The sequence below is a fragment of the Cavia porcellus genome, unplaced genomic scaffold (assembly GCF_034190915.1).
Source record: "Cavia porcellus strain 051 isolate PalLab524CR breed Dunkin Hartley unplaced genomic scaffold, mCavPor4.1 scaffold_1, whole genome shotgun sequence".
Classification (NCBI taxonomy): Eukaryota; Metazoa; Chordata; class Mammalia; order Rodentia; family Caviidae; genus Cavia; species Cavia porcellus.
In genome coordinates this window covers 197,320,402-197,335,965 of record NW_026947484.1, presented here as the reverse complement: position 1 = coordinate 197,335,965, position 15,564 = coordinate 197,320,402, and the positions used below count along the sequence as shown (strand labels likewise).

Below are 15,564 nucleotides of genomic sequence, written 5' to 3'. Positions count from 1 at the left end.
AGCTCACAGAACATATTTAAACAAATGCAAAAGAGTTGAAATTATCCCTTGCATGCTATCAGACAATAGCACTATGAAATTAGTAATTAATGATAAAAGATACTGTAAAAATCCCACAAACACATGGAAACTGAATAACACACTCTTGAGTAATCAGTGGGTCACAGACGATTTCAAAAAAAGAAGTTAAGGAACACGTACAAACAAATGAAAACACAGATACAACTTCCCTGAATCTGTGGAATGCAATGAAAGCCATCCTCAGAGGAAAATTTATTGCACTGAGTTCCCACATCAGGAAAACAGAATGAATACAAATAAACAACATGATGCTACACATCAAAAAGCTAGAAAAAGAAGAGCAAGTCAAGCCCAAAGCCAAAAGAAGAGAGGAAATTATAAAAATCGCAGCAGAAATCAACACAATAGAGACTAAGAAAACAATCCAAAGAATCAATGAATCAAAAAGTTGGTTCTTTGAAAGAATAAATAAAATCGATAAGCCCCTAGCCAACCTTATTTAAAAAAGGGAAGAAAGAGCTCAAATCATTCAATAAGAAATGAAAAAGGTGAAGTCAATACAGACTCGATAGAAATACAGAAGATCATCAACACCTATTTCGAAAACCTCTATTCTCAAAGGTTTGATAACACAGAAAATATAGACAGATTCTTAGAAACATATGAAGTACCAACGCTAGATCAAGAGGATGTAAAACTGCTGAATAACCCAATTTTTATTAATGGAACTGAAAATGTAATTAAGTCCTTACCTACAAAGAAGAGCCCAGGTCCAGATGGATTCACTGCAGAATTCTATAAGAAATACAAAGATGACCTAATAACGACACTCCTCAAACTAATCAGTGAAATTGAAAGGGAAGCAATCCTTCCCAAGTCATTCCTTGAAGCAAATATTACTCTAGTACCAGAACCTGAGAAAGACCCAACTGAAAAAGAGAACTACAGACCAATCTCCCTAATGAACACAGATGCAAAAATCCTCAATAAAATATTGGAAAATAGGATGCAGCAAATCATCAAGAAGATTTTACACCATGACCAAGTGGGATTCATCCTAGGCATGCAGGGATGGTTCAACATACGTAAATCAATAAATGTAATCCACCATATCAATAAAGCCAAAAGAAAGAATCACATGATCATTTCCATAGATGCAGAAAAAGCCTTCGATAAGGTCCAACATTCATTCATGATAAGAACTCTACAGAAAATTGGAATAGATGGTCTTTACCTCAATATAATAAAGGCTGTTTATGACAAACCAACAGCTAGTATCATACTAAGTGCCCCAAAATTGAAAGCCTTTACTTTAAAATCAGGCACAAGACAAGGATGTCCTTTATCACCTCTCCTATTTAATATAGTACTGGAAATACTAGCCAGAGCAATTAGACAAGAGAGAAAAATAAAAGGGGTAAAGTTAGGAATAAAAGAAGTTAAATTGTCATTGTTTGCAGATGACATAATACTCTACATAAAAGACCCCTTAAACTCCATTGAAAGACTCTTAGATATAATAAATAAATTCAGTAATGTAGCTGGATACAAAATCAATACTCAGAAATCAATAGCATTCTTATACACTAACAACAAAATCATAGAGAGAGAAATAAGAGAAGCCACATTCTTCACACTAGCAAGCAAAAAAAATACAATATTTAGGAATTACTCTTATGAAAGAAGTGAAAGACCTATACAGGGAAAATTATAATACACTGAAAGAAGAAATTGAAGATGATCTCAGAAAATGGAAAGACATCCCATGTTCATGGATAGGAAGAATAAACATTATGAAAATGGCCATCCTCTCAAAACTGTTATACAGATTCAATGCAATCCCAATAAAAATACCATCAAAATACCTTATAAATCTAGAGAAATCACTCCTAAAATTCATCTGGAACCAGAAGAGACCTAGAATATCAAAGGCAATTCTAAGCAGCAAAGGCAAAGCTGGAGGCATAACAATCCCTGACTTGAAGTTATACTACAAAGCAACAGTAGTAAAATCAACATGGTACTGGAATCAAAACAGAGCAGAGGATCAATGGAATAGTTTAGAAGATAAAACCACATATACAAACACACTCAACCATCTTATCTTTGATAAAGGAGCCAAGCAGGTTCACTGGAAAAACGACAGTCTTTTTAATAAATGGTGTTGGAAAAACTGGCTCTCCATATGCCAAAAACTAAAACTCGACCCAAGCCTATCACCATGTACTAAATTAAAATCTAAATGGCTCAAAGATCTGAATATTAAAACAGAAACACTAAATCTATTGAAAGACAAATTAGGTAGAAACCTTTAAGACATAGGAGTAGGTAGAGAATTCATGAACAGGACTCAAACTGCATGGGAAATATTTCCCAGAATCAATAACTGGGACCATCTCCTATTAAAAAGTTTCTGTAAGTCAAAAAAAATCTCCAGCATAGTGAAAAGAAAACCCACAAATTGGGAAAAGATCTTAGTGAACTCCCCTTCAGACAAGAGACTTTTGTCTAAAACATATAAAGAATTAAAAAAAACTCAGACCCCCAAAATTCAAAGACCCAATCCAAAAATGGGCATCTGAGATGAATACACACTTCTCAGAGGAAGAAATACAAATGGCAAATAAATACATGAAAAAATGTTCATCATCATGGGTTATTAGGGAAACGCAAATTAAAACCACACTGAGATTTCATCTCACTCCTGAAAGAATGGGTAGGATCAAGAAAACCACCAACAACAAGTGCTGGAGAGGCTGTGGGGAAAAAGGAACTCTCGTACACTGGTGGTGGGAGTGTAGACTGGTACAACCTTTGTGGAGGTCAGTCTGGAAATTTCTCAAAAAGCTGGGATTGGATGTCCCATTTGTTCCAGCTATTCCACTTCTAGGCATATTCCCAGAAGAACTGAAAGCATCATACCATAGTGATATATGTGCACCTATGTTTATAGCAGCACAATTTGTAATTGCCAGATCTTGGAAACATCCCAAATGTCCATCAACTGAGGAATGGATAAAAAAGCTGTGGTATTTCTATACAATGGATTACTACTCAGCTATAAAGAAGGATCACATTGAAGTATTTATCAATAAATGGATACCATACTCATAAGTGAACTAAATCAAACTTGCATCTCTGAACACCGAATAGTTTCCTTAGTGTAGGAAATGATTCAAACATATAAAAGTATGTGGTAACCATAATTCCCCATTATGTCGCCTTGAAGCCTTATAAAGTTTTCACTCATTAATTGGAATGGCTTCATTTTGGGTTATTTGATATTATGGCCTGTGATGCAATGAACAGCTATTTTGAAGAAAACAAGACATCATAATAGCTAGTGCTGATTTAATACCATTTTGTCTTGAAGCTTCACCAAACTATGGCTGTTTTGTCTCCATTGATTTTATCATGTTGTAGCTTTCTGGATTTTATCATATGTGGTAGTATAAACAAAAATTATTATAGGCAAAGAGACAGTATAAAAACCAGTGATCATTTTTTTGTTAGCTGTTTCTAAATACTCTACAACACTTTCATCCATTTGAATGGTGTTACACAGTCTTGATATGTTTGATGCTATAGCATATGAAGTTATATTCAAATATTTCAATGAAAAAGACACTATGGTAACTACTATTAAGTCGGGTTATTTGGTGGTGAAGCACTAGGTTGCTGAAAGTGTCATGCTTTAACCTGTATTGTTATGTTGTTATGCCCCCTTTTATCTCAACCTCTCCCTTATTCATTAAAAAATTATTTAATTTTTTAAATTTCTTTTTTAAACTAAGGAGAAAAAATAAAAAATCTAGCAGGAATTATTATAGTAACTTTTTTGATTTCCTATCAACTTGAAGTCCTGTAATACCCCCGTTATCTTATTTTGACTGATTAGACTCTATTCTGCTCTGTATGAAAGTATCAAGTATCAGAGTATAGGCAACTACTATAAAGGCAATAAGATTCACTATGATGCCCATTCTGGCTTGACTATTATCCTCTTTTGAGGTTCTGTAAGATTTACAAAGTTTAGGTTTCATTGGTCTTGTTCTCTTCTGTTTTGTTTAACTTTATAATACCTAAAGAGATAGACAATTCTTCTTAAGGAAGCAAGAGGCATTATGGTAACCATTGTTGATAACCTTGTACTCTGTTTTTACATCATGTGCTATGTCTATCCTTGGTTTTGACTGACAGCTTTGTTTTATCATGCTTGATTTTATTCTCTTACAAAAAAATGTAATAAGATCTAAGGGAGCAATAAAACCCAAAATGTGTAAATTTTGTTGTAATAAAGAGAGGGAAAGAAAAGTGCCCTGAAGGATACAACAGCAAGGGTGTTTCGGTATGTTACATAGAAGACCATATTAATATTTTTGATTGGATTACTGAACACAACTGTTTGCAGTCTCACTGTTTGAATGTTCGCTTTGTGTGCTTTGATCCTGTGACCTGAAACACCATTTCTAAGATGACAGCGAGTAATTTATTAACTGGTGATAGCTTACTGTTTTTTTTTTTTTTTTGTAGTTCTGAATTACTTGTATCCTTACACTGTTTTGTTTTGTTCTGCTTTTTTTCCCTCTTTTTCCTTTTAAATAAAAGAAAATTTCAAATTTATCCTTCTCTAGGGCTGAATACTACCCCACTGTATAAAAAGCCCACATATTTTTTGTTCATTTTTAGTTGATGGGCTTTTGGCTTGTTTCCAAGATTTCGCTATAAGTTGTGCTTTATAAACATGATATACACATGTATGGCACTATCAAAGAGAATCCTGTTAGTTTACAGAATTGACTTGTGTCAATTATTTTTTTAAAAATCACTGTTTGTAGTACAGGATAAGGAAGAAGTGCATTTAGATACATATATTTAATACAACATTTTAACCAGAAGCAAGATAATTCTTGAGGAAGGATCATCCCCATACCATTAAACTGCTTGTACACCTAAAAATTGGCAGACCTTGAATTTATTTAGAGGAAGAGGTTAGGAGAAGGCACCTTGTTGCAAGAAGGCAGGATAATTGTGTGCATATCAATGCACTTTACGTTTTTATTTTTTGTCTTGTAAACACATTCATTTTATATCTGTGGTATTATAGGATTTTTATGTGTAACTACTATCTCTTCCACAATATTTTTAAAAGAAGAAAAAACTTAAACAGCATTTCAAAACAAGATAATGGGAGATTTACCATAATTAGTACATTGCATGTGGTTATTTTCCGAATAGTTATTCAGGATGCAAGATATAGGCATGAGATATTGTCCTAAGAATATTAGCACAAACTTTTCTTTCCAATGAACTAAGAGAAACCAACAGTATAACTATCTTAACTGTCATAGAGATATATAAAGGGAAACCACATCCTTTACAATAACAACCAAAAAAAATAAATAGCAATCAATCTAAAAAAGGAAATAAAAGATCAGTACATTGAAAATTACAGTACTTTGTATAAAGGAGATTGAAGATGACATCAGAAAGTGGAATAAGGGGTCAGGGATTTAGCACAGGGGCACAAGTGCCTACCAGGTAAGCACAAGGTCATGAGTTCGATACCCAGTACCCCCCCCCAGTCCTTTATCTGTTATGGCACTACTCTACTAAAAAGAAGCATAAATTAGGAATTGATAGGTATATAGAGGCACCTGGGGACCATAAGATTAAGTCAAATAAATCAGACACACAAACATCACAGTTCCTGCTATATGCAAAACTCAAAAACTCAAAATATAAATCAAGAGCAAAATAAATGATAATAAGGAGTAAGTAGATCTTTTTCAAATTAGAAGGGTAAGAAGAGATGGAGGGAGGGGGAAGGAGAAGGAGGTGAAGGAAATGAGAGAGAAAGAAAACTAACTGAAGAGGGAAAAATGGAAACTGAGCTTTTGGAAACGGAAAAGGGACCAAAAGTGGATGGAGCAGCGAGGGATTATGCACGTGTACCTACTACCCGCAATAGATTTAATCATGCACATGTGTGCTAGGAAATGTAAAAAGGTTCTGCACACGAAGAAACAGCAGAGGCAAAGCCACTTACAGGACTGGCGAAAATCTTTGGTACTTATCATCTGACAGAGAATTACTAGAATATATAAAAAAAAACTCCAAAAATTTAACGAAATAACAAGAAATACAAAATGAACAAGTAATATGAATAGTGCATATTAAAAGCATAAATTCACACAGCTAGTAAATGTATGAAAACTGCTCAATATCTTAGCAGAAAAATTCATGTCAAAACTTCATCGAGGTTTCAGTTTATTCCAGTCACAAAACTATTATAAAGGTAACAAATATTGGTGAGGATGTGGAGAAAAAAGAACTCTTAGTCACTGTAGATGAATATATGCTAGAAAAATCGGTATAGATCTAAAAACAGAACTAGCATATGACCCAACTATACCCTTCTCAATCTACATCTGGTGGAAATGTAGCAGCATACAAGAAACCTGGGGTGCCCCTGTTTTCTGTGTTGCTATTCACCGTAGCAAAGATGTTGAATCATCCTAGGTGCCCATCGGCAGATGTGCAGATATAGAAAATGTAGAATAATTATACAATGGAGTGGTAGCCAGCAATAGAGAAACATGAGAGGATGTCATTCGTTGGAAAACAAATGGAACTGTGGGACATCAGGTTATATAAAATAAACCAACTCAGAATGACAAGCATCATATTTTTTCTCATATATAGAATCTAAAAGGAAAGTAAAAGGAGCCCTGAAATGGAAGAGGGACTGTTGTGGAATGGGAAGGGAACCGCTGGGGGAGGAGAAAAGCAGAGGAAGAGGGTGAGGGAAGGGTGGGTGTGATCAAGGCACAACACAGGCCTGTATGGAACTTTCAGAGAGAACCCTGTGAACTTACAGAATTGATATGTGTCAATAAAATTTTCCACAAATATCACTGTATTTGTAGTACAGTGTAAGGAAGAGGTGCAATGAAATACATGAGTTTCATACATCTTTAACCAGAAGCAAGATAATTCTCAAGGAAGATCAGTCTCATGCCGTTAAACTGCTTGTAGAGGTGCATAGTGGGAGCTTTTGAATTTCTTTAGAGGAAGAGCTTAGCAGAAGGAACCTTGTTGCAAGAATCCAGGATCTTTCTTTGTGTAGAAATGCATTTTAAACCAGAGACTGTGGTTGGAAATCCACATAAATAGCAAAACTCTCAAATGCTACCACTCGACACAGAGGCAGAAATAGAGCTTCCCGCCTCTAAGAGTAGTGCTGTGCTGCTTTTGTATGTCACAGGAGACACAGGGTGGAAATTGGACAGTGATGCGTGTTTGCACTAACAAGGCTCCAGAGAATGTGGTCCCATGGCTCCCTGCCTGGAGGGGCCCATAGAGGAGCCTGAGCAGCCTCCTCCTGGCATTAGCCTGGTGGATGAAGAGGCAGCTCCTCGCTTCCATCAGTTCAGGCTTCAAAATGTCAGTGTAAAACAGTGCAAAATTCCTGAAAACCTGGTTATGTGAGTCACAGTGCAAACCATATCTGGTACCATGAGCTATCCCAGGTTATCTCCAATATTCAGTGCAGACAGACCCCTGTCTGGTCATCTCTCTTCCAGATGATGAACCTACCTGACAGCTGCAGCCTCTCCTTGCCTGGTCTATGCAGTCGTTGTTAATTTCCTGGGCTCCTCATCTGGAACCCTTGCCTGCTTCTCTCACTCCCTTTGTCTGTTCTAATGTACGTTTGTAATTTTGAGTAAGCAACCTGAGATTTGCTTCTGGTTGATTGCTACTTGTATTGATTATTTTTGATCCTGAATTCTCTTGCCAATTAATCCCATCACAAAGGATGTTGGGAATAAGCTGAGCTCTCCTCCAACTTCCTGCCCAGTATCCAGGATGGTGAAAAGCATAAAAGCTTGAGTGGAACAGTTGCAGGCTGGCAGTTTGTACTTTTGGTGTATTGTGTTTAGCATGTTCAAGCAAGCCCATACTGTTGAGTGACACAGCAGATGAGGAGGCATCAGAGGTAAGTAGCGGGGATTTATCATCCTAGATGACATAGGGAGAGGTTGCCCCAGCTTTCTGGAAGCACTGCATTCTTGCCTTAGAGATACACAGTGATTTCTAGAACCATATCCGTATAGAGGATGAAAAGTGTTTTCAAAGAAGGAAAAAAACAAAGGATAGACCTAGCAAGAGATACTACCACAAAATACTTGAGTAGAGAATTTCAAGTAGAGAAGATATAATGGCAGACTTACATAGAGAACTTTTGTGAAATTAGTATGGATTTGCAATGCGTAATAGTGAAAGTCATCTTGGATAGTCATACCTATCTCATCTTGATCATGTTTACCTCTCTTTTTCCTTTGTCTTTCTCTCTCTTCCCTTCAGTGGATTTTCTTCCTAGCTCCACAGAATCTACCTCCCTCTTTGCTACTGTGGACTTTTATTTAACTCTTTAAATTATATTTTGGTTTTCTCATATTAAAGAAACCATTGATATTTAGCTTTCTGTGTCTGATACATTCCATGTAGTATTATGGTGTCATGTTTCATCCTTCTTTCAATGAATGACACAAATTTATCATTCTTTATAGCTAGAATAGAGATATTTGAATCTCTTACATTGATCTACTATGAAAGAGTTTATTAGCTATTTAGGAAATTTCCAATGCCTATTTTCCATCAGGTTCAAATAGATAACTGAAACTGGAAAAAAAAAAAAAAAACACTTCCATGAGTCTGAGTGCAATAGCAGCAATAAGAGCAAATTAAACATAGTTTTGTGGTTCCTGTTCATTAAGCCTGTCTAACTGCCAGCCTCATCCTGAGAACTGGAAATATTGGTTGTAGTCATCCCACGTCAACAATATGTCCCCTTTATATTGATCGCATAGGAGGTATCCTTATATTCTCAGAACTTTAGGTCAAAAGGAACAAAAGAAGAGCACTGTAGAAGCTCTATCTGAGACAATACTTTCAACCAGACCTCATTTCTTGATGTTGCGATAGGATGAGATTGTGAAGCTCTTCGGAAGGAGTGATTATATGTTGAATATGGAAAAAAGGAAAATATCTTGTAGGAGGAATGAAGTCCATGGTAAATTAAATAGAGCCGAAAATAATTTGCTAGTGTTCCTATTGGATAATTGAGCTTAATTTCCCTCCCTCAGTCCCAGCTTGAACTTAGTGATTTGTTTGACTTAGAAAGATAGTAAATGTGAGACTCTAGGATTTCTGCTAGCTAGTTCAAAGTTTATAAAGTCATGCTCTTCTCACTTTTGTCTATTCAAACATTTTCTCTCAAAGTGTTCACTTTCAGAATCCTGTTGCCTTGCTGTGAGCTGCCCCAGGGCTGGGGAAAGACTGCCTACAGTTGCTCAGGCTAACAGACAAATGGAGAATGCATCAGTTATTAATAGAGAGCACTGCTTTAGACAGCAGTGTGTCAAAATGACAGGTGTAGCCAGATTCTTCCATCCCAATATATGAGAACATGATTACAGCATGTTAAAGATATAAATGGAATATTTAGCTATTCTAGAAGAAACAACTATTTCTTTAAAAAATTACCACAATCTATGGAGGGAAATTACCTTTGAGGATAAAATTATGGGGAAAAGTCACAAAGCAAACAATTTGTCAACCATGACTACAAAAGAGTTTTTAAATTGTGTATGTAACTGAGGATGGTACTGCATGTTGTAGCTGCAGCTACTCAGGAGGCTGAGGCAAAAGGCTTGCAGGTTTGAGGCAACTTAACGAAATCCTGCTTCAAAATGAAGCAAAAGGGCTGGGTATAACTCAATGGTAGAGCACTTGACTAGTGAGTGTAAGGTCCTGGATTCGACCTTCAGTATCATTTAAAAACAAAGGCTACATGTGATAAAATGACTGTGACAGAAAGAAATATCTAAAATAAAAGAAAACACTTGCATTAAAAAGTGATGAATTTACAAAAAGACACTTGAGAAATAATTGTGTGCAAATAAAAGTCCTGTAAGACAGGCTGAGGTTGCAGTTTATTGGTGGAACACTTACCTAGCATATACAAGACCATGGGTTTGATGTCCACAACCAAAACCAAAACAATCCCCCCAAATAGACTAAAAGAAATATATAATATTATGTGCAAAAAAAGAAATGCAAGCTTTTGAAAGTTTGTCTTTGTCAAGTTTATGACCCTAAGAACCTATAATAACACTGGAATTATAGTGACTAAAAAATGGTCTCAAGAGACATGCAGGCATGGGAAAAAATTTCCTTCCTTCTATTTAATAGTTTTATGGACCTTACTAAAGTCATTATTCTCACTGAAGGATAATGCCTGCCTGTAAAATGGGCATAGCAATCTTTCCCACATCCCATGCTTGTTTAATTACTTGTGATCATGTACTGAAAATGTTCAAGATAAATTAATTAGTATTAGTACATATATTAGAGGTAGAATATCTTTGTTAGCAGACAGTATGTATGAACCATAATGGCAAATGAACTTAATATAGACTGCTTCATTTGAGACTTTTTGTTTTTGGAGGGCATCCTTCATATTAGGATTTCTCTGTTTATGGAAATCAGATCAGAAACAGTTATATTACAACATTCCTTGATTTTGTCTTCATTCTCCTTTTTTCCTAGGACACAGCATGGGAACAGAACTGTCCAGTGCAGAGGTGGAGGTTCCCAGGACACTTGCTGGACAGGTGGAAATGCACTGCATTCCAGCCAAAGATTGAGAGTCACACTCCCGAGATCCACATCTGAGAGCTCTCCTCTGGGGGACAGATGCCCCCAGGTCTCCCAGGACCAACCAGACTTGGCTGAAAAAAAAGCTGCTCAGTGACACTGAAGTCGGTGCTAATGAGCATTTTGGTAGATGGTGTATCTGGAGCTAAATAGCGCTAAGAATATTCTTGTGTTCTTGGGCCTGGGGATACTGAAAGTGAGTCATACACCTGGGTGTTTCTGGGTTCTACTAGAGGGTCTACTGGCCTGAGGGCAGTCTAGTAGATCCCAAGATTAGCGATCCTGAGACAGCAAAATCTGAGAGTGCAGCATCAAGTATCTGAGAGTGCATTATCGAAAATCTGAGAGTGCGTTATCAAGAATTTTCCTTCTAGACGAGAGAATTGGAGAATTTGAAGATGCTTGAATTTGATAGATACTCTGACAGGTAAGGATGTCATAGAAGTAGCACATATACTTGCACACATGCTTGAGCACAAACACACACAAACACACATACAAAACACACACATGCATCTTTTCCCAGCTAAATTATCAAGTAACATTGTAAACTGTGTAAACTGAGTCTCTGCCTGAAATCAGAACCCTCTCAATGTTTCACAGAATAACTGGAGGACTAAAACATGAAAAGACCTTTCAAAGACCTGATAAGGTGACACCTCATACCAGCTTGTTCTAAATCCTAGGAGAGAAAATCATTTATTTTCAGCTAAGAAAATCAAGCATTAATGTCTTTCACTGTGTTCCTCTGATAAAATGAAATATCAGAGACATGTAGTAGAAGCACAGGCATCAATACACAGAGGGTCTAAATACCAGTTCCCAGAGCAGTTTTAAAAAGAGAGGTGAAAAGGGAGGAGGACAAGGGTAGAGAGTGAAGGAGGGAGTGTCCTATTTGTGGAGGGAGAGTGGGATATAACAAACACCCAACCTCAGCCCAGATGTGCAGTGCTCCCAGTTATGGAAAAGGTCAGGACTGGCCTGAATGAAGAGACAGCTCTGGAGATCAGGGACAAGTGAAGAGGAGCCCATCTTCAGAGACATTTTCAGCCCTCACATAGAAGGCCATGAAGTGTGGTGTGTGTGTGTGTGTGTGTGTGTGTGTGTGTGTGTGTGTGTGTGTGTGCTGGGAATGAGAGGAAGACAGTAATAAAGACCATGCAGCTCTTTTTAATGCAGACTCATAAGCCACTCTTGTAATCTTGCCGTGAAATCTATGTTAAATTTCCTCTTCTTCCAAATATTTTACCCTGACCTCTCTGGTCAAAGTGCTATCTTTTCTCTGTATGCTGTTATAGCATAGAGAGCATATTCGTTTGAATGGATATAATCCAGTATTAGTATTTTTCACAATACTTTAAAATATTATTATTATATGTTTTCAATTAATGCAGTCTGTAATTGTCTTGGGAGTGGTTACATGTACATGTTAGGGTTTATTTTTTCACTCTTCATATTCTGTGCCCCTTCTCTCCCATGGGTTCCCCCTCTTTTCATTCTTATCGATATAATTTGTCCTAACATATACACTTTTAACTGTTCTGTGAAGGTGACATGGGCATCTTCAGTGAGACCCAGAAGTTTGCATGGATTTAGACCATATATTTCCCCTACCGACACAGTTCTGGCCATTCAGACATGTATCTATAATTTGATCCAATAGTTATTTATTGACACATGGATAGGTTTTATTTATACAGGTAACAAGAACTACAAAAGATGGGAAAACCAAACCAACTGAACCAAACCCCTGCGTCAGACTTCCTCCTGGTAGGATTCTCTGAGCGACCAGAGGACCAGCCTCTTCTGTTTGGCACCTTCCTGGGCATGTACCTGATCACCATGGCTGGAAACCTGCTCATCTTCCTGGCCATCTGCACTGACCCACACCTCCATACGCCCATGTACTTCTTTCTGGCCAATCTATCATTAACAGATGCCTGCTTCAGTTCAGCTTCAATCCCCAGAATGCTGGTCAACATTCATACCCAGAGTCAGACCATCTCCTACCCTGGGTGCCTTACACAGTTATATTTCCTACTTTTGTTTGGTGGTCTTGACAACTGCCTCCTGGCTGTGATGGCATATGACCGTTTTGTGGCTATCTGCCGGCCACTTCATTATAACACAGCCATGAGTCCTCAACTCTGTGTACTAATGTTAGTTATCTGTTTGTTGCTAACCAATTGTCCTGCCCTTGTGCACACACTGTTGCTAACTCGTGTGACTTTCTGTGGCTACATTGTAATCCACCACTTCTACTGTGACCCCAGAGCTCTACTGAAGCTTGCTTGCTCCGACACCCACATTAACGAGCTGATGATCATCATCATGGGCTTGATCTTCCTCACTCTGCCCCTCATGCTGATTGTCTTCTCCTATGTCCGTATTTTCTGGACTGTGTTTGGCATCTCCTCTCCTGGAGGGCGGTGGAAGGCTTTCTCTACCTGTGGTTCTCATCTCACGGTGGTTCTTCTCTTTTATGGGTCACTTATGGGTGTGTATCTACTCCCCCCCTCAGCTCACTCTACAGAGAAAGAAAGTCGGGCTTCCATTCTCTATAATGTGATTATTCCTATGCTAAACCCATTCATCTATAGCTTGAGGAATAAAGACATGAAGGATGCTTTGGGTAAACTTTTCAGCAGTGGTAAAACATTCTCCCTACCATGACCATGATCCCTAATCTTGGTGCTGTGGACAACCCCTGTTCTCACTACTTTAGTGATTTTGAAGTTGAAATATAATTAAAAGGATATTTCACTCCTTTGTCAGATTATGGAATGAGAAGTTCTGCTTTACATGCTTACCTGACATCAGTAAGACAACCATTACTAGGAGCTGAATAGCATGACATGCTCCTTATTGCCCAGACCAGAATGTTACCTTCATGAATTCAGGCCTATGACCTCAGGAGCTTGCAAAGAGCATTCCTAACCAGAGGGGGCAGGCATGCAATGAGGTGTGTGGATAAGAAGAGAAATATTCAGTAACTACCTACAATATTCCTAATTGTTCCTCACATAAGTTCTTTGTGGTAGATTTGTAACACCGTGGCTTAATATGTAAATATTTTGTTCAAAGCAGTTAAGTCTGATTCATATTTTTTTTCTCTTTCTAATTTAGTGAGTTCTGGTGATCATGGCAATAAGAATGATAGCATGTGCAAGGCTAATGCTGCATAATGACAATAAAAGATAAGAATTATTAGTAGATGTGTTATGGTATTTCCTTACTATTTCATTTCTTTCACATAAAAGTCCTCTTTTGTTACAGTATATAGGTAGTAGCAAATCAGTATTTTAAAATGGCTACTCTGTGACAATTGTGTACTCAGTTCATGATTCATTCTCTGAATTCTTTAATAAAGTATTTTTAAAAATAAAAATTATAAATTATGTGAGTAGTCCATTTTAAAAGCAATAATGTAATAAAAATCAAACTTAAAATTGGTGTTATAACACCAGTTACAGAGGTTTACAATGGCTACCTTTTTCAGTGGAATTAAAAGTAATTGTTTTTTGCTTTAAAGCTACACATTGGAAAGCCTGTAGATGTTTTACATTTGAGTATTGACACAAAGATATTACATTGATTGGAAGATACCTTACAGTGATAAAAATATATAAATGATAAATCTGAAATTTCAAGATCAAGTTCATGTGTCCAATTTTGTTTTAAAAAAGAAGATACATCTTTTGCTGTTCTACAACAGATCTTGTTTTCCGAGGAAGATGATTGGGTCCCTGTATGCAGTGCTCTTTGACCATTCTGCCCTGACCTCCTTAGATACGAAGGACAGGAATCACTGAGACAACTAGGGAAAGCAAAGAACACAGCCTGGCTTTGGAATTAAATTAGTTGGCCTTTATATATTTCTGCAATTTCTAGTACCAAAGCAAAGGTCAATAAAAACAAATTTGATGTTTCTGAGTAGCTATAAAATCTGCATATTTGCACGTTTTTGTGTGAACATAAAGTCTTTAGGTCTTTGGAATAAATGCAATTTCTGAGTTATAACTGTATTGCATAATTTGTTCAACTAAATGAGATTTTTAAATTGCTTTTCTGGGTTCCTATACGATTTTGCTCCCACTAGCAGTTTCTCTGCATCCTCAAAAACAGCTGGCATGTCAGTATTTTTTATGTTGTCCATTCAGATAATTATGCAGTTAAATCTCATTGTCATTTTATCTTGCATTTCCCAGGTAGCTAATGATGTTTACTATCTTTTGTGTTTTCATTTGCCAGCTATGTGTCTTCTTTGATGTGAAATCCCTTCATGTTATATGCTCATTTTACCACTGGATTGTTTTCTTTCTTTCTTTCTTTCTTTTTTTTTTTTTTGTCTTTTTCTTTTTATCAGTACCAGGGATCGAACTCACGACTGCCTGCTTGCAAGGCAGGCGCTTATGCCGCTGAGCTAAATCCCCAGCCCCAGGATTGTTTTCTTTCTTACCATTTTGTTTTGAGAGTTTCCTGTGTACTGTAAACATTAGTTCTTTGCCATGTATGTGATATGCAAATATTTCTTCCTGTCTTTAGGTTCTCTTTTCATCTCAGAAAAGGATCCTTTACAGGGTAACTTTTAATTTTTGGTGAAGTTCACTTTTTCTTCACTTTATAAGTTACAATTTTTGTTTTTGGGTGTCAGTTTAAGAAAACTATTTAATCCAGGTTTTTGTTTTTTGAGTTTTTTTCTATTTTTTGACTATAGTTTTTAAAAAATCATCTCCTGTTAAATATTTGTTCCTGCCTCCCCTCAAAAACCAGCAGAGTCAAGAGCTATGACTAGGCTCCTAAACTAAGACTTGTGGTACC

General features: G+C 36.9%; 1 protein-coding gene across 1 annotated transcript; it reads left to right on the top strand.

Moving 5' to 3' along the window:
• The first annotated feature begins 12,420 nt into the window (after nucleotides 1-12,420).
• On the top strand, nucleotides 12,421-13,416 carry LOC100733792 (olfactory receptor 1N2-like). The gene has a single exon (XM_013153280.2). The coding sequence runs from the start codon at nucleotides 12,463-12,465 to the stop codon at nucleotides 13,414-13,416; it is 954 nt and encodes a 317-aa protein (XP_013008734.3). The 5' UTR covers nucleotides 12,421-12,462.
• Nucleotides 13,417-15,564: the final 2,148 nt, after the last annotated feature.